The following is a 22312-nucleotide window of genomic DNA, read 5'->3' as shown; positions in this document are numbered from 1 at the left end:
ACCAGCATCTCCCTCTGAGCTGGTTGTCTCCTAGAGCTAGAGGAGTCCTTAAGGAAGATCACTGAACAACGAGGAATCCTGGGCTGATATTCCCCAAATCCTCAAAGCTCAACCCTTCACCCAGTGAAAAGATGCAAAGGCATCCAAAGAGAGTATTTCACTGAATTTGAGGGGAACTTTTCACAAGTACCACGTACAGACTCCTTTTTCTATGTGCATGCAAGTGTGCATATGCTGTATCAAATGCACTAGAAATGTTGTTCTCCTAGGTTCTTATGTACTACTTCAGATTTGTAAATTAGGCTTGCAAGTAAGGTATTGTTGTGCTATGGTAAATACTTAATCTATATGAATCCTTCACTAAATTGTTTGACTTAAGTGATCGGTTAAGTTAAATGCTGTTAAGTTAAAGTGCTGGAAAAGGAAAGGAAACATGACTGATACTGAGTAGGTGTAGCTCTAAAGGAATTCTCCTTGGAAAACAACAACCTTCTGTGGCATGAATTTCGCGGATATATTCAGCTCAGAAAAGATTTCTTGCTAGAAAAACATGTCTGCAGGCAATTCCATGAGGTTTTCATTTCAGTATATTATTTTATGGTCAGTAGTAGTACTTTTTATTAGCCATCTACAATTTTATGAAAGCTGCAGCCTCCTAGCACTATTTTTAAAGAAAATTAATTTTATCTATCAATTTTAAATGGAAAAGATCACTGAAAAGAATAAAAAAAGCTTCACGCCTGCTAATTAACTTTTCATCAACATAATTTTCACATATGTACCCCCCCTTAGCATCCAAGACTGCTCCCATTTAGAAACAGGAATTTTCTAGCTAGCAATTTTAAAACTAGAACAGTACCTCTTTGCATTTGGCCACATCATATGCAAGAGAGAGAGAAATAAAAGGTTACTCAGGCAAGCACTCCCAGTGTTCTTTACACTATTTGAAAGACTGCTGTTTTCTAAAGTTAAAGGTAAATTGTGCATTCCTAATGCAGAAGAAATACTTGTCTCAGCTCATTGAGCTAAAGCCATGGTTCAATAAGGTTTCACCTATACAAATATACAGTTCACATACACAGAAGGTCAAAAGAGATGAGATCAATCTGAATTTCAGAGGTCGAATATGTCAAATACTTATTTTTAACTTTACATGTAGTAATTCTGAATATTAATGCCAAAGCACATAAGAACACACAATAGGTAACTTTGGAATATTCCTTGTATTTTCTCTATTCCTAATATTTAACTCCCAGAAACTGTTTTAAGACAAAAGCAGTGCTAAGCTATAGAAAAAATAATCAAACCCACAGAATATTAAGCACAGAAAAGGTATAATTTATACATTTATGCATACAGTAAAAAATATTCATAGAATAAGGTACAGCCAAAAACCAGCGCTAGAAGTAGCACATGTAAGCTGGGAAAAGCATGGTGGAGTTCTGCTGTGCCATCCTGGATACTTTCTATGTGATAACCATTTATGACTGAGAAGAATTCAATGCATATTGATATTTTAATGCTGTGTGTTTCCTTTGCATGTGATTTCTCCTTAAAAACTCTTTTAAGTTCTTTTCATTTCACAACAGAATCCGTTCTTTTAATAAACATGCAAAACCCCCTTGATTAATAAAACATCATTAATTAGTGGCACTGGGAGAGTGATTATGCAGTTACTGTAGAGGCCATAGAGCAGCAATGCATCTGAGCTTTGTACAGACTTTCAGGTGTCCTCGGATTACAACTGATGGAATTCCACTAGCTTATAGGGTAACTTTCTGGAAGTTTGCTCCTGTCAGCAATCACTCTTTACAAGCAAGAATATCTAACACATCAGTTTATAAATATTAAGCTTGTTTTTCTAAAGGACAATTATCTTCCTGTGTTGGAATCCTGGGTTCAGAGAATTTCAGTCTTTCAGTGCTGACAGGCAATGATCTTCAAAAGCACATGGCATTTGACCTGGGGCCTTGGGAAAGGCTTCCCAGATTGTGTGATAACACTGAGATTGTTGCTGTGTAATTAAAGTTGTATCACTGGGTGGAATATGTAGAGATGTAGAAAATTTAGGTTTATGGGATTTAGTAACAAGATGGAGGATTTTGGGCATAGGTTTGCTCTTCTTCTTTCTTCCTTCTTCTTCACAAATCTGGGTGTTTTGGTATTGGTTCAAAAAACCCACAGTGCAGGTCATGAATAACTAGTTACTGGATTATAAGTAAAAATAAATTAGTTGGCATTCCATAATTGGATAGATTGGGCTTTAAATGGCCTTGGAAGTTAGAACTCAGGACCTTTCCCTCCTTGTTAACTCAGAGGTACATCCTGTGCAGCTGTACCATAGATAGGAAAATAACAAACATCTCAGTCTGAAGAAAAGCCTGGCATCTCCTGCATTTTAATCTGAACTCTGAGTAAAAGAACTCGCAAAGCAGAGGCAAAACAAAAATAGAGAATTAATATTCCTGGAGGCAATCTACTGGTGTGCGTAGTCACCCAGGAGAACCAGAGGAATGCAGAATTTACAAAAGTTAAATCAGGAGGTAAACAAAGGCCACATACACACCATTCCCTCATCATATTCAGTATAACTCAAATAAATCTTATACTATTATGGCCTTGTAGGTCATGAAGACATTGAAAAAGCAAACACCTTCCCAGTTATACAAAATTGAAGCATAAATGTATTTCTGACTTTGGTCCCAGGTGCAACAATGCTGGTTTTATAGTTCTTGACCTTAGGAGGGCATTGGCAATTACAAATAGCCCAGGCACTGGCAGCCATCACACCTATATGACAGCTTCCCTCAGGGATGGGGAAGACATAATAGTTTTATCTTTCAGAGGCCAAATAAATCCTGAATTATCACCTGAGCAACGAAAGAGTTCAAAAAATAAAAGTCAAGGATAGAGCACTAACCAACATCCATTTTGATTTGGATTACACTTGTGTTTAGTTCCATTTGCTATGTTTGGGGGTTGTGGGTTGCCATGGCCGGCAAACAAGCCCCATCCATAAGCAGGTTCACTGCCCATGGGACAGGGGAGAAAGCAAAGTACAAAAGTGAGAAAACTTATGTGTTAAAATAGACAGTGAAATCACTTACCAGTTACTGCTGCAGGCAAAACAGACTCAGTTCAGGCCATTTGGGTTCATTTATTGCCATATAGCAAAAGCTAAATTTAAATACTGACTTAATTATTGAGAAACAAAAAATTACATGTAGCTACTTAGGGAAATACAACTTTCCCCCCAAAATACCTTTGCCAGGACGACCTTCACTTTCAGGCTCACTTCATTTCAAACACCTTGCTTTACCTCCTTACCGTTCCTATTTTTCATTCCAGACACCTCTCCTCAGTCGTTATTGACACAAGTTCCACCCAGTTCCTTCACTGAGGCAAGGAGGACACAGGGGTCAGCAATTAATGATTTCTCAGTTCAGGTAAATTAAAATACAAGCAGAAACTTTGAATAGAAGCTACTTTTTTTTTTTTTTAAGTAAATTTAAACTTCAGATTTATTGTTTGTAAGTTCTGAAATTGCCAAACAAATACAATAATTTTTATGAGAATTAGGTTGGCAGAGGATTTTTTGCAGGTTTCTCTATTATATAGAACCTCTACTATAAAGGGCATATTAGCCCTAAAAAAATATTCCTTCTACACTCATTTGTGTATTTAATGTTGGCAGTCCAGCTTTTCTGTCACCCTTAAGAATTTCCAAAAAAATTAGGAAGTTTCATCACTTAAAAAAATTGTAATTTCCATGCAAAAAAACTAAGAGCTGTTTCAATAATTTTCTACACTGTCCTTCACAGAGATAGGTCTTTCAATTAGGACACCTTCCTGTACAGCAATAGCTTTAAACAGCATTATTTAAAGAAGCATTCAGAATATGTCTTGTTTATGTTTGCTCCCTGCACACACTGATTGATGAAAGGTGGTCAATTTTCCTGTTTTGCTTTGTTTGTTTTTTTCTTCTCCAGCATTTAATGCAATTTTCAATTCCATATTTTCCAGAACTGAGTCATTGCTGCTTGCAAAATGCTTAATCCCCTGACTGCTTTTCAGCATCTGGGTCCAAGAATATGCTCTGGGCACACTCTAACTACATGTATGCACTTCCACGTGGAATCTGACCATGGAGAACAGAAAGGACCCATGGTGATTTCTGTCTGGAGAAACTAAGAAAAAGGGCAGCAAATTACAGTTTGCAGTAGCTTTAATTGCTTTGAGCACAAGCAATGCTATTCAGCCATGCAGGAACGCAGATCACCGACTGTTGTTTTTCCATTGCAGCTCTGGAGTCATGGTTGTGCAAAAATTAAGGAGGCTGTCACAGCAAAACAACACTATAATAATGAGGGATTTCAATTATTCTCATTTAAATTGTGTATTATAATGGTAAGTAATGGAGAAATTTGAATAATTTTTAGGCATCGTTTGACAGTGATTCCTGGAGAAGGTGTTCAGCAAAGACACAAGAGCAAAAGTGATTTTTTCATCAGGTTCAGAGCCACATGCACGCTTTGGATAAAAAAATACCAAGAACCACTTCATATGGCCTTAATGTACTCAAATTCAACATGATTGATGATATTCCATTTTGGCCATTGATACAGATGTTTTTATTAATTCCACTATTATATTTAAGTGACTTTGTTACAAGAGACATCTTTGCTTCCAACGCTGAAGTCTTAATCATGTCAAAATATTAAAGTAGAAATATTAAATATTTATAACTTTGAAAATTTTTGAAAGTTTCCAATTTATTTAAGGAAAGCTGTGTAGTCATAGCATGGCATAGTCAAGCACATTTCCAGAATGCAAACAAGTACTATTTCCATGAAGCGGATAAAATGGCCAGAAAACATACCAGAGAGCAATCATCCCTGCCCACTACCAATGCACATAAGCTTTGTTCCCTTGCTGCTTGGTGATTAACAAGTAGTTTCAGGAGCATCAGTCCATTTGCTCCAAAGTCAGTTTATTTCAAGCACTACAACTGATTCACACCATTTTATCCCTGCTTACAAATTGTGTGCTTTTAAAACATACTGTGGGTTACTGAAAAACCTCCTTCATTCTCTCTTTAAGCCCACCCTCCACTCACATTCAGAGGTTTGCTTTAGTTATGGCTCACGTAGCTTCTCCTTATTTCAGGCTGATTTTTAAGGAGTGACTTAAGCTGTTTGACAGAGTAATCCCTATGGGTCACATCTCAAAAATATTGTTCACACAAGACATAATACACTTTACTGATACAAACCTCACTAATTCAAAGCAATTTTTTTCCCTATATTGATATTCTTGCACTAAATAACATATCAATAAATTTTATGATAAACAGAGGAATCAAAATGAGCAGAAGATAAATCTATAACCTGCTTTCTGCAAGACACTATACAAAACAAAAATCTCCTGACAAACTGAAGCAAACTACTAGGAAAACAGAATACACCTTCTTTGAATGTAATTCCATAACCACTCTAACAAAATATATCACTCTCTTGGTTGGATTCCAGATGGAAACTGTGGCAGAAATTATTTCATAATTTTTCATAATCATTTTATAAAATGAGTACTTCCTATATCTACCAAAAATGAAAAAGATGTTCTAATTTTTATGTCAAGATTGTCTTGTCGTACTCATTTTCTTCTGTTTCTTTGCACCAAGCCACTGCTCATTAAGATACCAGTTTAAAAACTAATAGATGGAAATAGAGGAAGAAAGAAAAAAAAAAAAAAAAAGGAAAACAGAGAAAGTATCGTTCCCCAGTGTCTTGCTCCCTTAGTTTTAACTTTTTTTTTTTGTAAGTGCCACATCAGTGACTGCCATTTGCCATTCAATCTTTCCATAAATCGTGTTTGAACTTCAGTATCTGTGCCTGAATCAAGGTTATTCAAGTTATGTTGTTTCAGTGAAGCCACTGAAAATCACTCACAACAAAAGAGTAAAGAGCAATTTAGAAACAGTTTTTTCCCTTATTTGCAAAGCAAATAATTCCCAGAAAGACCAAAAAACTGAATAACTTCACCATCCCCTATGAAGATTATGATAATACAACTTCTTTCTCTTTTAACAGTGAACGCCATGGCTAAAAGAAAATGAAAAGGAACTGAGAAAAAGTAAGCGTCTCTTTCAGGTTTCTGTAGTCCTGCTCTCAATACACTTTCATTTTAATATATTAAGAGTGCAAGAACTGCCTGAGGGTAGGTGATTCTTTTTTCTATTTCCAGATTCAATCATTTCAAGCATTACTTTTTGTTCTCTTTGGAACCAGTAGAAAATAATACTCATTTTATAGAAAAGAGAAAATTCTTCTCTCAAGATTTTTTTCTTCTGATCAGATATCTGTACAGGAAAGCCATTACAGTGGCCAGAATGTCTTGTCTGCAGGATTAACACTGACACACTGAGATAAGGAAATTAATTTAGGCTTTAGATATGTTTCTTTGTTATGGAAGAATGTCAACTGAAGATGAAAATCATTACAGAGAGAATTATCTCTCTTAGGGTCTTTATAAATTTTTTCATCTCAAGAACAGTCATGCTAAAGGTTAGCATACATCTCACAAAGTTGGATTTATGCACACAAACTGGTTTAGACTTGCTCAGAGTCAGAGCCAAAACATTTACCTTAGAAACTCAAAAATTAGGATCTTCTACGACTATATATTCTAAGAAATCAGCTCAGAGGTCAAATTCTGATCTAGAAATTAAAGTTCAATTATATTAATTCTACCCAAAGATTCGTATTAATTTCTTCCTTCCATTTCTTTTCTACAGGCTTCAATTCAAAGGTATTTCTTCCACCACCTGTGGATAAACACGTTTCAAATGATCTTCAGATAACAAGAACCAGAAGGAGAAAGTCCAGCATTTCCACTTGGGGCACAATAACTAAGATTCCATATAATAGAGGGTTAGTGGGAGTAGCCTGCCTCAAAGCAAGTATAAATAATTAACTCTTATTATCTCCTATTCTATTTCAAATCCACAGATTTTAATCAAATGCCCCCAGTTAACATGATTCAATTCTAGCAGGTAAATATCTTAATCATCCTTTCATTTGTGACCTAAATAAAAATACAGAAGTCTTAACATACTTGTAAGAGTTCTTGCCTTAAATTAGTAATCCCTTTAGCAGCTTTTCAAATCAGTAACAGACAAATAGGAGTATCTTCACAGTTGAATATGGGCTATGGGTTTTCTAAATAGAGCAAATTATTTACTTTAACTACAACAACAAAACTAAAGGACATTAAGATACCAAATCTGGGAGGGGCTTATTAATTTTAACCAAAGCCCTCCTCTAGATTTTTATAGAGTAATCATCTCCAAGTGTCATCTCCCGTACTCCACAATTTTTTACATGAACCATCTCTATTTTCAAAAAGCCTTTTTAAAATTATAGATATATTTGTACATGTATTACAGTGTTGAAGGTACAGATTATGGAACATTTTTGTAGGAACTGGTATTTTAATATTGAAGCATATCTGGCTCTATTCTTAGTTTGAAGAACTGCTTAGTTACAATAAGTAGACTATAACTTCTTCTAGCAGATAAATCTCCTTACTTCAGCTGAAGTTTATTTAAAATCTAATACAGAAATTTTGTTGGCTAGGAAAATACAATGTTTTTACATCTTTTTTAAATTATCATGTGCAAAATATCCAATAAAGATACATGCATTGCTATGCACCAGCAGAAACTTTTCAGACTATATGCTGGACATTTACCCAAATAATCCTTCTTCCTTTGTGATTTTAAAACAGGCATAAACTAATTTCACTCTCTGCCTTGATGCATCAGACAAAATAATTCTAGCTGATCTCTTCTCAGTTGTCTTCCATCAGTGATTATTTTGAGCAACCAAGAATTATGTACACTTTTCCAAAGGGCTTAATTCATCAGTTTACAGAGTTTAGAAAAGCATGCTTAATTCTAGCCTAAAGCATGGATTAAGGACATATCAAGTCCCAGCTTAAAACACACATGAAAAATTTGGCAAAGAAAAAACACAAGATTGAACCTAGATTAATATTTGAATCTTAATATTTTAACATTATTACAGAAGAGATTTATCGAGGGGAAAAAAAACCAAGCTAAAACACAATCTTATTAGTGACAGACTGAAAACTACATACACTGTGATGTAGTGACAAAGAAACATATATGATTGTCAGAGTAGACCAACTACTACAATTTGCCAGTGTTCTGAGGCATTGTAATTGCAGAATATTAACACAGAAAAATTATTTTATTTCTTCATGTTCTTTATAACAACAAACCAAAAAAACCAACAGAATAAAACAGAAGAATAAAAAAAGAACCACCCTATTAAAAAAAAAAAAAAAAAAATCAAAGCAAGGTGGAGAACTGTAAATTTCCATGTAGGTGAAAGACAGTGCACCAAGAAGGGAAATGATCTGCTTAAGCAAGACCAGGAGGCCACTTATAAAAGCAGTATTTAGATGTAAAGAAAAGGAGTATTTAGAATATTGTTTTTTTTGATGTGTCTCCATGCCTGGGGGAACGAGGTGGTAGTGTGCTAAATCCAAAGCTTTTAAAAAGCAAAAAATTGACAAAAAATAGGCTCACAGCACTAAGACCTCTGTGTTCTTTGCAGTACATGCAACACCCAGTTTCACCACTGAGTTCAGCCTGCAGACTCATATTGCTGCCCATCTTTCCCTTCTACTCCAATTCCTGCTGTAGCTCGATAGCACAGATTCATTCTGCTCCTTATCACCTTGGAAGAAGCTGGGCAGGAGATCCAGGTGAGAAATGACTCAAGTCATTCCAGTACCTTGTCCACAATTCTCTCAGCATCATGTGATGAACAACAGCTATGGTCACTGAGGCTTATCAATCTAAATTACATTGTTACAAGCCAGGACATGGTTTTACAGAAACAAGTAGTAGTATGTCCAAATTACACCATCACTAAAAATCCAAGACAAATATGACAATCATCTGTAAATATGAGGATACATATTCTCTCTTCATTATACTAATACTACCCCTACTTTTATTCATGAAACATTTTATATGTATCACCCCTGTTAGATTCTGCACATATTTTAACATTTCTATGCATTTATACACAGCTAACCATTGCTGAACTACTTACAATAGCAGCTGCAATGCAAGGTTACTACAGAGGTCTTTATAATTCCAAGTTCAGTATTTCAATTATATTATAAGCTGCACACCCCTTGTAATAGAAAATCTTATGACTTCTTTTGCAGTGTATGTGCCCTGCTCCAAAATAAATCACACTTATTTTAGATTTTCCCACTGATAAGAGGAAGGACCTATTTTGTCTTTCAGTCTCTTAATGCAATACCCTTCAAGCCATTTATTTCCATGGAAATCTGTAAAAGTTACTGATTGTTGAGTCATCTCTTGTTAATTCAACTGCTCACAGGCCAAAGAAACAATAATAAATCTACTCACAAATATGGGAGATGAAGTGGTGTTAGATGGTGTCTAGTGAATTTACTATTTTTGTTGACTATTTCTATTTGCTCAAGACTTCAAAGAAAAAGCAGAACTTTCACCTTAACAGTGGGTAAAGAACAAATGCAGTTTAATCTTGAGGGCAAATATTTATCAAAAGAAACTGCGGAGTGAAATATTACAACAAGAATATAGATCAAACTAGTAAGCATTTAGAAAACCTACATATAACAAGTTCATTCATATAAAAGTTTACCTATTCCACTGTTAGTTTTGAAGGTACTTCCACAGACCTGCTCTCGTTCTGCCATTCATAGCTGTGCTATAAACTAAAGACAAAGCACCTGATGTGACTTGATGGCGTGTCCAGAATTAGAGCTGAAATTTGTGCTAACAAGCAGTAAAGCAAGGGTTGTGCTGTTAATGCTGTACTTTTTATTGTGAAACCTGTAGACTTTTCTCTTATTTAACCAAAACCATTACTGGCTTTGAGAACCAAAAGAAGTCTTAAGAAAACAATACTTTTTAAATTTTATTTTCTAATTGTTATAAGGTTTTTGTGCAACTAAAATAATGATTTCTAGGCTTGAGTCAGCATTTTTCTTGGCTATTCTCAAAAGCATGATATCAAATCTTGTCAAATTACAAGTCTCTTATGACTTGTATCTCTCTTGCATTAAAAAAAAAAATAATTAACACCCCCGCCCCCCCCCCCCCAACTTTGACACTGTACTAGGCAAAACAGTGCTAAATTTTATGGCACAATAGAAAAAAACCCAAATTTCTCATTATCCCTTAACATAAGACATATCAGCAAGGGTATTAAAACGAACTGAAAACCAGTATTACAACTGTATATAATTATTGAGTGCAGACAGGGTTAATAACAACATGAGCTACAATACTGACAGATTTTTTTCCCCCCCTCTTTTTTGCACTCCAATATGGTAGAATCCATTACTGTTGAGATACAGAAGTACAGGAAGTCAAGATCAAACAAAAAAGCTATCAAATGAAAAACCGTCTGAGTCTCATTATCACTTAATAATGGTGCCAAAACCTCACGTCATCAGTGCAAATTAAGGAAAAACATAGAAAATGTGACTGGGATGGATTAAATGAGGTTTTTTTTATCAGGCTACACAAAGCATAAGAAACTGGATAATTACCTAAAAAAGGACAGCAGAAATGCCATTATATAACTTCAGAGCCTATTTATTATTGGGCTAGCACAAACAAGCACAAGTCCCACAAAAATGACAGCAGGGAAAAGTTCATTAAACCAAGAATCAGATGTTCATTGCTAGAAGGAAGCACGCAAACACTTCTGCTGCTACTACACGAGCACTCAGTTGTTGTAAGGGGAAAGAGGACAGCTCAGATCTATTCCCAGATTCACCTTCTGAGAGATAACTCCCTACTTTTCTCAAAAGATCCTTCTGCTCCAATGAGGCATTATGCCAAAGTAAAACATAAAAGCCATTATACAGCCAATAACCTGTAACTATTATGTGTTGCTGGCCACAAAAAGTGAGCTGTGTGCTCATCCTATTCCTTGCTTGGTGAAATTTTTAAAGATGCTCTAGAAAAAGTGGACACACAACGAAGAACACAATAGCCTTTAGTATATTTTCTGAAGTTTGTTTGTGAAGACTGGAATCATGTTCCTCCACAAATTCAGTACAGATAAAATGTTTACGAAGAACCATTTAACTAATTAAAAATGTAAGCCCAGCTTGTTAGACTTTCTTAAAAGGTGCAGACTAATCTTAACAGCTTGATCAATCATTTAAGCTTTAAGGCATACAAGTTGAAATTACAGATACCATTATCATTTGGTTAATTTTCTTGAGATATTTTAAGTCAATGGCAAATATCTTCATCACAAATTGATGCTGAGACATAAGAATAGCTTAAAATAATGGGTGTGAAACATAGGCAGTTTATAATCTGGAAAATTGTTCCAAATTATTATAAATATAATATATATATAAATATATATTATATATAATATAAATAAAATTATTTATACCAAAAATGCTCTAAATTCAAGAGTACAAACATTAACAACCTCAACTATTTACACTGAAAACAGACAAAATCTTTTTGTCAAGATTTATATCCAGAAAACCACAGTTATCAGAGAAGTGTGACAAATCAGTCAGAAATTTTCCTTAGTTGTATCAAAACTAGAGGTTTTATTTTTAATTAAAAAGAAAAAGAGCAATAAAAGACAATGCACATGACTGTAGTAGAAGGTTTCCATATGCTAGCTTTGCCATTCAAATCTGACCAGAAATCAGTATTTAAATGATCTGGTTTGGGTAACTAATATTTGGCAACAAATACTAGTTTTGAACAAGCAAAGCAAAATAACTATTTATTCTTTGAAAGGATCACAGAGAGCACTATTGAGATTTAAAATATCTTACCTGCATAATCATAAATGTCTTATGACAGGACGTCATTAGGAATTACTTAGGGATACTTTGGCCTAAGAAACTCCATTTGCAAATACATTTTTCCTTTTGAATCCTGCCCACTAAAATATAGGTCTTTAACAACTTTCTTCTAAATAAAACTTCCTAACATCTACAAATTTCCTCTACCTGTTCTTATATTTTCCCCTTGTTATCTTTCATTCTCTACAGTATGAAAGTGCAACAGTAATGAACAGATAGACATTTAAACCTACTTACATTTCACTCACTGACAGGATTCAATCAAAAAGTTCACAAATATGTTGAATTGGAAGGGACCCAAAGAGATCACTGCAATTACCAGCTCCTTGCAGGACTACATAGACCCTGATACAAAAAAAGCATTCCTAGTAGCCAGTGTAAGTAAGAACAATAGCAGGAATGATCATCTCTGTATGAAGCCAAATACAAAAGCTTTAACTTACACAACACAGCTTTTACAAGAAATATGTAGATGTAAACTATCTTTACCACTTTGATGACTGAAGTGGAGGCCAAATTCTGAAAAATGTTTTAAAATCTGCTCCTGGGATAGACTTAAAATATCAACAACCTCAGTAATAAACTGACTATTTCTCATGGGACAGACTTTAAATATCAGCAACCTCAGAAAAAAGAAAACTTCATACATAACCTAGAAAACCAAAGTTTGGCTGAGTATAAATATTTACTTTTCTAAATTTAATTGCTAAGATAGACTCCCTAAACATCTGTTTCAACATGTATCAACCATCAGTAATTTCAGAACACAAATAACTCCAAACCCTTTTTTTAATGACTACTACATAGGTTGCAGAAGAGTAGGCCTTTACTGAATAGTGGCTTCCTTTCTACTTAATGTTTTCAAAACCGAGACAGCAGATATTTAATGAACAAAACTAAATTTTAAAGTGTTCACAAATTACACATGTGCTGTTTTGAAAGGTATTAAATTAGACGAAAATAATGTTTCACCACTGCATACTCCCTTTTTGTTGTAATACAGTTGCATTTTGCAGCCAGAGAAGAGGGTATTGTTACACAGTATGGTGTTAGGAGATATTTGAGCACCTAATTAGGAGACTTGATAAATATACAAAGTAAAATTACGAAAATAATATTCTAGAACCTTCAAACAAGATTTCTCCCTTGCATACTTAGCAGAAATTCTGGGTTTCAATCTAGAAATAAATTTATTATCACAAAAAAAAAAACAGTTTAGTTCCACATATTTATACTTTCCAATAGGTACAAAATGTACTTTTCCTTTGGAAATGTTTACAGAGGGGAAAAATAAATAGGTGGCCAGCACTGTGATTTACAACACTGAATAGCAAATAATTACAGCAGAGATTTGGAAAACCACCAACGTTTAAGAGTATTTCAGTTGTTGGCTAAACAACCGCAAGCATCTTTGCCAAAACCAGAATAAAGTGTCTAATCAGAAGTGACTCTTGCAAACAGAAAATAACTTATTCACTAATCTATTTTAAGAAGAAAGTTTAACCAATTATAGAAAACACTGTGACTACATCTATTAACTTGCACAATTCAGTGTTCAGTTCCAATCTCATTCAGAGTTTACAAGATCAATCCCATGCTTTAGCATGTAGAAAGCCTCTTCTTCCCCCAGTGGTTCACCAAAACTGGGTTCTAGAAATGAAAGAGTGCACTAGGCAAGAAATGCTGTGACATTAAACTACACATATTTTCAATATTTCTCCTAGGGAAATACATGGGATACAAGGTTGTTACTTAACAATTGAGACATGTCCAACTATATTTAAACATTAAGAGACTCAATGCTATGTTTTAGATTCCTTTTTGCATTTTGTTAAATTCTAGTTCTTCCCATGAAAAACTCACCATGAGTGAGTCATTGAGAACAGCACAAACATATAGAAAAGCTCATTTATGAGTGGCTTAATATGAAATTTCATGAAAATACAGTAAAGGTATCATTGTATGGAAAAAAAAAGAGTATGTCTGTAGTGTGTGTGTGTATAGATAGATAGATAGATAGATATCTACACACACACACATATATATATGAAATACAACAGCTGCTCCAATTGCCTTAGAGTAAAGAATGTTTTAGGAATATCCTCTGAGGGAAAATTACTAGTCTATCAGCAATGCAGAAACTATGTCAGAGAATATATAGAAATGTACAAAATTCAAGAGAACATGTGAAAAACAAGGAACCTTTCAAACGTGACTGCTTAAGGATGTATAAAAATAGTCAAGGTAAAAAAGGTAACTCTATTACATGTAAGATTAAATTACAGTGATATGAGACATGTCATTCGGATAAAATTTCAATATGCACATAAATATAAGTCATACTTAAAAGATAGGAGTATCTAGAGCTTGAATGCATGTTTTAGATATACATTAAAAGGTAACTTGAACTCAAGATCTTTCCAGAAGATATAAAAGCTGCAGATGCTCTAAGTCTTCAAAACAGAAATCAACAGCTTCCTGAGATACCTCTAATTCAGTGCATGCACATTAAAACTCTGGTCCCAAAGCTAAAAAAATTGCTTTAGAGCATGTACACACTGGCAGTTTTACACTATTTCAATAGAGCACAAAGGTAGCACTAAAAGTAAAGGATTTTGCTTCAGTTTATAATTTATCTTGAAAAATGTTAAATTCTTTTGCCAAAAAAAAAGTCAAATTAATTTATCATCAAATGCATAGCAAAACTGTTTTTCCACTTAAAGAAAAAAAGAAAACAAACACCAAACAATATAATTTATACTAACCTTCAGGATCAAGGAGTTTCTCTATTCCCAGGTGCTGCTTGGCTATGTTGAATGCATGGTCTAATCGTTGCACAGGTGATGGCTGAGAAGCAACAGCATTCCAATCAAATAGGTCCGGTCTACAGCAAAAATAAAAAGGAAAAATAAGTTTCTTATTTTTTAATCTTAGATTTATTCATGTATTTCCTAAAGCTATGCATCAGTATCAGCTTTTTTATTTTCATAATGTAAGTTCGTATTAATTGGCACTGGGACTAATGAAGCTCGGTTTCTAATGGGTTTGCATTCTGTTCTCATCCATGTCCACCACAATCACATTGTTCATATTTCTTATTCTCCACCAAGTCCCAACAACCTATAACCTCACATCCCCAAACCACCTGCTCTCCCCCACAGCACTGGGCTCCTGTCACTGCCCACAATGCCCACAGCATATTAGCTCTTTCATTCCAGTCTCAAATAGCACTTGGTTGGGAAAGATCAGGTGCTGTGGCCATGCAATGGGGACTGGCATGTGGCAGGACAAACAGGACAGAACTGCTGATGCCATTTGGGAGCCTTCCTCCTCTCCCCAGTCACCAGTTTTTAATTTCAATTAATATTTCTAAGAGTGCAATTGTTTCTGAGATTACCAGCTCACTGTTATATCAGATTGAAATTCATCAATAGGTTAAAAAAATTCATAGAATCATAGAAACATCTGAGTTGGGAAACACCTGTAAGAACACAGAGGTCAACTATTACGCTAATACTGCCAAATCACAATTTACATACTCTTACAGGAAAAGACAGAAAGACCAAAACTGAATTATAGCTCAGATGCACAACCTGGGACCTTGTATTAGCAGTTGCACCATTTGTGGTATAAATGATGTTAATACACCATGATCTTTGGCCTTTCATCTGAGAGTTATCCATTAGGAAATCAGAATTTGTTATCAGGCACTCTGGAGAAATAAAGTTTAATCAGATATTCTGTAATTACTGTGCATGTAATATGAAGAAAAACAGCTATGCTATTTGTGACTTCAATACAGTGCTCTAAATCAGAAGACATTTAAATGTGTGATTTCAACTACAGATAAATCAAGCACATTATTTACACAATTTAAATTTTGCAATTAGTTATGACAGATTTACTTACATTTTTTATTAATTTTAGAAGTTTATTTTAAATAGTCTCCTGAGTTATAATAAACAGAAAAAATGTTCACTACATCATATTGTAATAATGTCAAGAGAGTAAAGGAAAAATGCCATTTATCTAGCAGTTATTCCCCAGTTACGTACCTTTGCTGTTCAATTATTTTTCTGAGAGGGGAGACATTTACATAATAACAACTAAGTTACTCAAAGCTATTTTGCTTCTCTATGCAGAGATGCTTAAATATTAAAAGTGGAGTTTTCTCCTTCCCATATGCAAAATAACTCCAAAATACTAATTAATATTAATTTAATATTAAATCTTGCTGGGGACAGGGTAGAGAAGGGAGAGGAAACAGGTAGTAATTTCTGGGTTTACTCATGGATGGATGAAGTCTGTGATCCCATAGACTGGTTTGTGTTCTAAAACACAAGCATGCAAAATACAGACTATGTGTGCATAATTAGTAAAAAAAAAAAAAAAAACATCTTGGGCCATCCTTCTTTAACTGAGGATGGAGTTACCATTGTTCATAGCAGCCTACATGATGCTGTGTTTTGGATTTATAGTAAAAAGAGTGTTCAGAGCAAACCAGGCTTTACTGAAGTGTGCTTACAACAAATCAAGACCCTCTCTTTTTCCCCTTCACTCTACCTTCCCCAAGCAAGTGAGGGATGGACATGCAAGAAACCAGAAGGAGACATGGCCAGGACAGGTGACCCAAACCAGTAAAAGGGATACCCCATGCCATATAACTTGCTCAGCCATAAATACCTCAGTAAAGGGAAAGAATGGGGTGTGGGGTGTTTGTCTGTGTCATGGTTTAGCATAGTTTAGGTTTCAATCAGCCATGGAAGTGATTCTCTTGCAAAGAGGTGCTTACAGCTTCCTCCGTGACCTGACAGAACCAATCAACTGACTAGTCTGAATATTGGCAACTTTTTTAAGCCACTTAAGAAGATTGACACGCCTCTGTGATCCACATTTAAGAATGGACAAACCCTGGGAAAGCTCTCTTGCTTCCAGCTTTTGGACAGGTAACTGGGGGGCCCACTTGGCCCAGTGGGGCCAGGGCAGCTGGGAGACAGCCATCCTGGAGCTGTGAAGGCACGTGAAGAAAACACCATAAAGACACCAAAGTCAGTGAAGAAGGAAGAGCTGAAAACCCAAGAGACGAGAAAGAGGAGATGCTTCAAGCTTAGAAGTTGAAATTCTGTTGGAAAGCTATGGTGGTGATGGACTGTGATACATCAGAGTACCCATTGTAATTTCATGAAGCATGGGGGTGGAGCATTCAAACTGCAATTGTGAGCAGAAGTACCTGTGCTGAAACAAGCAAATGTTGAAGTGGCTGTAATTTGATGAGAATTTTGAACAAAGAGAAATGAAAGTGATTAGGACCCTTGCTCTCAGGGGAAGAGAAGACCTATTCCTAGAGATGAAGATGCTCCCAGAGATGAGTGAAGAGAACCTTTGCTTCTGAACAGCTCATCCTTAAAATGGTACCCCAGTAGCTCAAGATTGGACCCTCAAAAGCAGTTGTGGGGAAAGCTGTAAGTCAAGGGAAGGGACTTTCACATGCGAGCAGAGAACCAACCCGGGCAGCTGTCTCACTGTGACACTGAAGCCATGAGAGAACTGTTTCTTGTGGAGATGTCTCCATAGCATGAGCAAGAGAGACTCCTCTCCCTAAGGGAACTGAAAAAGATTTTTATAGAGGTGGTAACCTGACCGAAAATCTCAAGGGCTGTCTTTTTATGTTGTCAGTGGGAGAAGGGAGAAAGGTGGGGGGGAGGAAAGCGTTCTGAAGGTTTAGTCTGACTTTTTTTCCCTTTCTTTTAGGTCTGTTAATAAACTTCTTTATATTCTTTTAAGTTTTGTGCCTGCTTTGATTTTCTCCCAATTCTTATCTCACAGAAGGAAAATAAGTAAGTAATGGATATTTTTGAACCAAACCAGTACAGTCCACTTTAAGAGTGGCTGGGCATCAGTTACTGCCTTTGCAACACTTGTTTTTCTATTCTTTTTTCCTCCACTCATTAAAACAGTCTATTTTGACTCCAGAGCTTTCTTGCTTTTACTTCTCCTATTCTCTTGCCTGTCCTGGGGAAACAGGGCGAGAAGCAAGCAAGTGGCTGTGTGGGTGTGCCGCTACTGACTGGGTTCAAGCCACCACACCTGCACACCTTATTCTGCGACCACACAGATATTCTTCAAATCTTTATTCTCTCCAAATAAAACACTTGGATGCATAAGCTCATACAGCAAATTTAGCTAAGAGAACAGTGTAGTAACCACAAAGCTGTCTAGTATGAATTTCTTAAAAAGCTTGGCAAGGATGTGTTACATAAATACTAAATAGACTAGAATGTAAAAAGATTATTTGGTAAGAAAAGCTTTCAGGACAAGGACAGGAAAGAATTAGATCCAAGGGACTACCGCCCCCTCAACTTTTTTCCTTTTTTTTTTTTTTAATTTGGCTTAAAGCCTAAGTATACCAGCAGTGCTCAGAGCAGCACATTATCTTCAAACAATCATGACTTGTTTGGTGATACAAGATTTTATATACAGGAGCATACTTCTAATCAGTCAGGACTGCACTGGGCAAGAATGTGAACATTTAAAATTGTTCATTGAGGAATATCACCATACTCCTCTTGAGAAAACCTCTGTCATCATTAATAATATCTTAGATGCTCAATTTCACCCAACTTTTCAGTTGTATAACCCAGGAGGGTATTTTCAAGTTAGCCTACCAAGATAGTCTAAAATTATTATCAAGACATCATCTGTAGAAGTAGGATTCTCAGTATGAGACACAAAGTTTTTGTTGCATTTTTTTTGTTGTTGTTTGGGTGTTTGTTTTTTTTTTTTTTTAAACAAACACTCCGGGCTTCACAAGAGTTTCAATGACAGAGTTTCAGACAACATCATGTCTTAACACTTGGGTTGAATTTGCATGCTATGTGTGCCTGTGTAGAGCACACACAGCATCTCTTTTTCCACTCACTACAGATGGCAAAAAATTTGAGCCCTCTGAGACACAGACAGAAGAGAGCTAGTAAGCTTTAGTAGGTCACTGACAGGTTCCTTATCAATTTTCTTAGTATTGTACATAAAGCAGACAGCACAGATTCCAAGCCAACTTACAAGTATATGGCCACCTACTGCAACTCAGCTCTGACAAGCACCAACTTAATTAAAAGAAAAATAAATTCAAAAAGCTCTCCCCACTCCAATAGCAATTTAACTTTCCAGATTTTCCCTTTGTTGAAAGATTATGTCACTATATACATTTCAGTAGCTCTATCACAAGAATAATAGTGTCATAATGTCAGCTTGAAGCATCAGCTTCTCAGTGCTATGTGTCAGGGTGCTTCACTGCGTGTATTGATGTGGCAATACTGCTAAGTGTGATTGTGGGAGATATTACAGCCTAGAAAATTAATAATTGTGGTTAGTGGAAAATAGCTTTCAAAAATCCCCGAAACAACACTTTTTCAAATTACAACTATTACTAGCTTTCTAAGGAGTTTTAAATACAGGAGTGAGAAGGTATGAAATAGTAGAGGAAAGAAATGAAATGGAATACTGATTCTTTGCCTTCATTTGTCCTCTCCATAGTGTTCGAATAATACCAAGGGAGATTAAATTTATTCTCCTATCTGCAACATGGGTCTTGTCTGAAAGGGAGCAAACCCAAGGAAAAATAACCAGCATTCCTTACTCCTCTTTCTGAACAATACAACCTTATGCACGTTCAAAGGAGTTAGAATTAAGTAGAACATGCTGAACTTTATCTAGCCATTCACTGATCAGCTCAAAGAGCATTGGTCTTGTATTAGCTTATGACAGGTTCCTGGAGAGCCAAAACTGAAAGGATTGAAGGCTTCAATGGAGAAGCTTGAATTGTAAAAATCAAAATTTATACTGAACACAAGGTAATTTCTCTACCAACAGCTTTTTCCTATAAGTAGCAGAAATACAAATAATAAAAACAAAAAAAAAAAAAAAAAAAGGGGAAAACAAACCTGAATTTTTTCCAAACATATTTCCATAAAAAATAATGTACAAAAGGGACTCCCTACATCCCCTCTGATCCCCAGTTACTTAATTTACAACAGAACTAGTTGACTCAGGGTGAGAAAATTTAATCTGGAGTATACTATGGACAAACCAATCCTGACAGATCTCTATGTAGAAATTAAAGTCATAGATAAGACAAATCACAGTTTGCCATTATTGTAGACAGAAAGCCGTCACACTTAAGCATAAAATTTACCATCACCTTTTCAAGAGAAAAGTTGTGGGTTTCTTGCCTCAGCCTTTTATACAAGAAGATCTTGTATAGGTCTTCAGAACTCTCACAATTAAAAAAAGTCAGGGGAGAGTAACTGACACATATCCTAGTGATTTGCTAGAATAAGGTAATTTTCATACCTCTTCATCCCATTGCTTTTACTTTTCCTGTAAACTATTGAAGAAAAACTTTTTTTTGCTTCTATCCAGGACCTCTTTTTGATGTCATATTCCTTCCCTCCTAACTCTACCACCCTGAAGCAGAAACAGCTGCAGCAAAGTGCTCATTTGTAAGGCAGTCACCTGGCCTAAGTTCAAGAATTTTAAAGAAGCAAGGAGGAAACTAATGAATGCCACCTGTTCCCACTTCAAAATCCTGATTACAGCCAGGGGAGAAAAGAAAGAGAGCCCCAACAAAGTCAGAGGAAAGCAGTAAAAGCTCTCTCAATATCCACCTGGAGGAAAAAGATTACAAGAAGTAAATGGGGAAAGGTCTTTGTGATCTGGAGCCTGAAGATGGGAGAGTTACAACTATGGAAGGACTGACCTCTCTTCCTCAGCAAAATATTTTAGTTTCTGTATATTCCTGGGGTGATGATACTCCACAGCTGCTGCCTTGTTTTTTTCAGTTCAATGCAGAACATGCCATTCAAGAGATGGTGTACCAAGCCTATATCCTGAAAATTCCCACTCTAGGCTCACTGATGTGCCCTTGGAGATTTGCCAGGTGACCTGTGCTCCACTGCTCCTCACTATCAGTATTGAAAGCAATTGCTAAAGAGTCTAAATGTCCATGGAGGCATGGTGATTACAGAGATGGGAATATCTACTTAAAGTAACCTCTGTATAAAATGATGGAGAAATGGCATTAGAAAAATTTGATCCAACCAAAACAATCAGCTGAAAGCAAGGGATTGGTGGGTTAAAAGACTATGAGAAATAAAGCTTCCCACTGCTCTCACAGTACACTGTGTGGTTAGGGCTTCATGACAGTCTCTTTATCTCAATCCCTTTAAGGAGGCTCTTGGGAAATTCATCCAAATGCAAATTTCACATTACTGTCTGAACCTTTAAAAAAAAAAAAAAAAAAACAAAAAACTACAAACCAAAACAAAAAGCCACCTGTTCATCACTGAAAACATTATATAACAGAAACGAGAATATCACCATCCATAAAGGAAAGAGATTGGTTTGAAAAAGAGATAGCTTCAATGCTACCATGGAATCTACCCTCATTTTCAGAGAGTCAAAATACCATGGGAAAAAGTTTGGGTAGCATCATTCTTTCAGTTTTGGAGATATCTTTGGAGTTTGGGGTTTTCTATTGGGTTTTGGAGGTTTTTGGTTTGTTCTTGGTAGGGTTTTTGTAGCAGTCTAGGAATAGTGCTAAAATTGGCAAAAAGTACACACACCTGGCACCAGGTTGACTCTATGAGCTAACTATCACCTGATTTTCAAACTATAGTCATCCTTTCTTATGACTAACTCTGCTTCCATTCCTGACAATGCAGAGGAATAAAGACAGAGGATGAAATGAAAAAAGAGCAGAACATCTTGATGAAACATTATGGAGAACAAGAAAGGAAATAAATGAGAAAGAATGGAACAGGAGAACTGCAGAAACAGGGAATTGTGGGAAAAAAACACTGAAAAAAGTGAACAGGGAAAACAGAGGAGCTAAATTTAGACGTGTTGGTCATCAGAGTGCTTATCATTCTACGCAAGTAAATCACAAAATATTTATAAAAAGTATAGGATGTGTGAGACAACAGGTTTCTCTGAGAATTCATGTAAATCACTCTTGGACAACTTTTCTTCAGTGTATATTCAAGCTGTCTTCTTCAGGCACTAAATTGAAGACACTCTGACACCCAACAGGTCTGTAATGTACCTGCATGTTAGAGTGACCAAATTAGGCTCCTTAGAGAAGGTTTTTGATTATTATAGGATAGATTTAGGAGCTTCTGAATGCTGAATGTCTTAGCATACCTATTTAATTGATTCCATCTGGAATCTTGAAGGACAATTCAGTGTTCCTTCAAACTGAACATGAAGTGCAAAGTCAAAAAAAATCCTACATCATTGGTTCATCTTAAAAATAACTGCATCAGGGCTTTGGAGGAAATGACAAAACAAAACTTTTGCAGAGGAACTTAGTGATTGAAGTCCA

General features: G+C 35.7%; 1 protein-coding gene across 10 annotated transcripts in view; it reads right to left on the bottom strand.

The window, feature by feature from the left end:
* DMD (dystrophin) overlaps window positions 1–22312 on the bottom strand; it is a 1181561-nt gene that overhangs the window by 773785 nt on the left and 385464 nt on the right. For all 10 annotated transcript variants that reach the window (XM_042035506.1, XM_042035543.1, XM_042035536.1 and 7 more), the window contains one exon: window positions 14700–14818. In XM_042035506.1, the coding sequence (XP_041891440.1) occupies window positions 14700–14818 (119 nt within the window). The remainder of the gene's footprint in view (window positions 1–14699; window positions 14819–22312) is intronic.

Source organism: Corvus kubaryi, unplaced genomic scaffold (assembly GCF_017639235.1).
Source record: "Corvus kubaryi isolate FWS band 111438036 unplaced genomic scaffold, C.kubaryi_AGA036_p1.0 133, whole genome shotgun sequence".
Lineage (NCBI taxonomy): Eukaryota > Metazoa > Chordata > Aves > Passeriformes > Corvidae > Corvus > Corvus kubaryi.
This window is presented reverse-complemented; position numbering and strand designations above follow the sequence as displayed.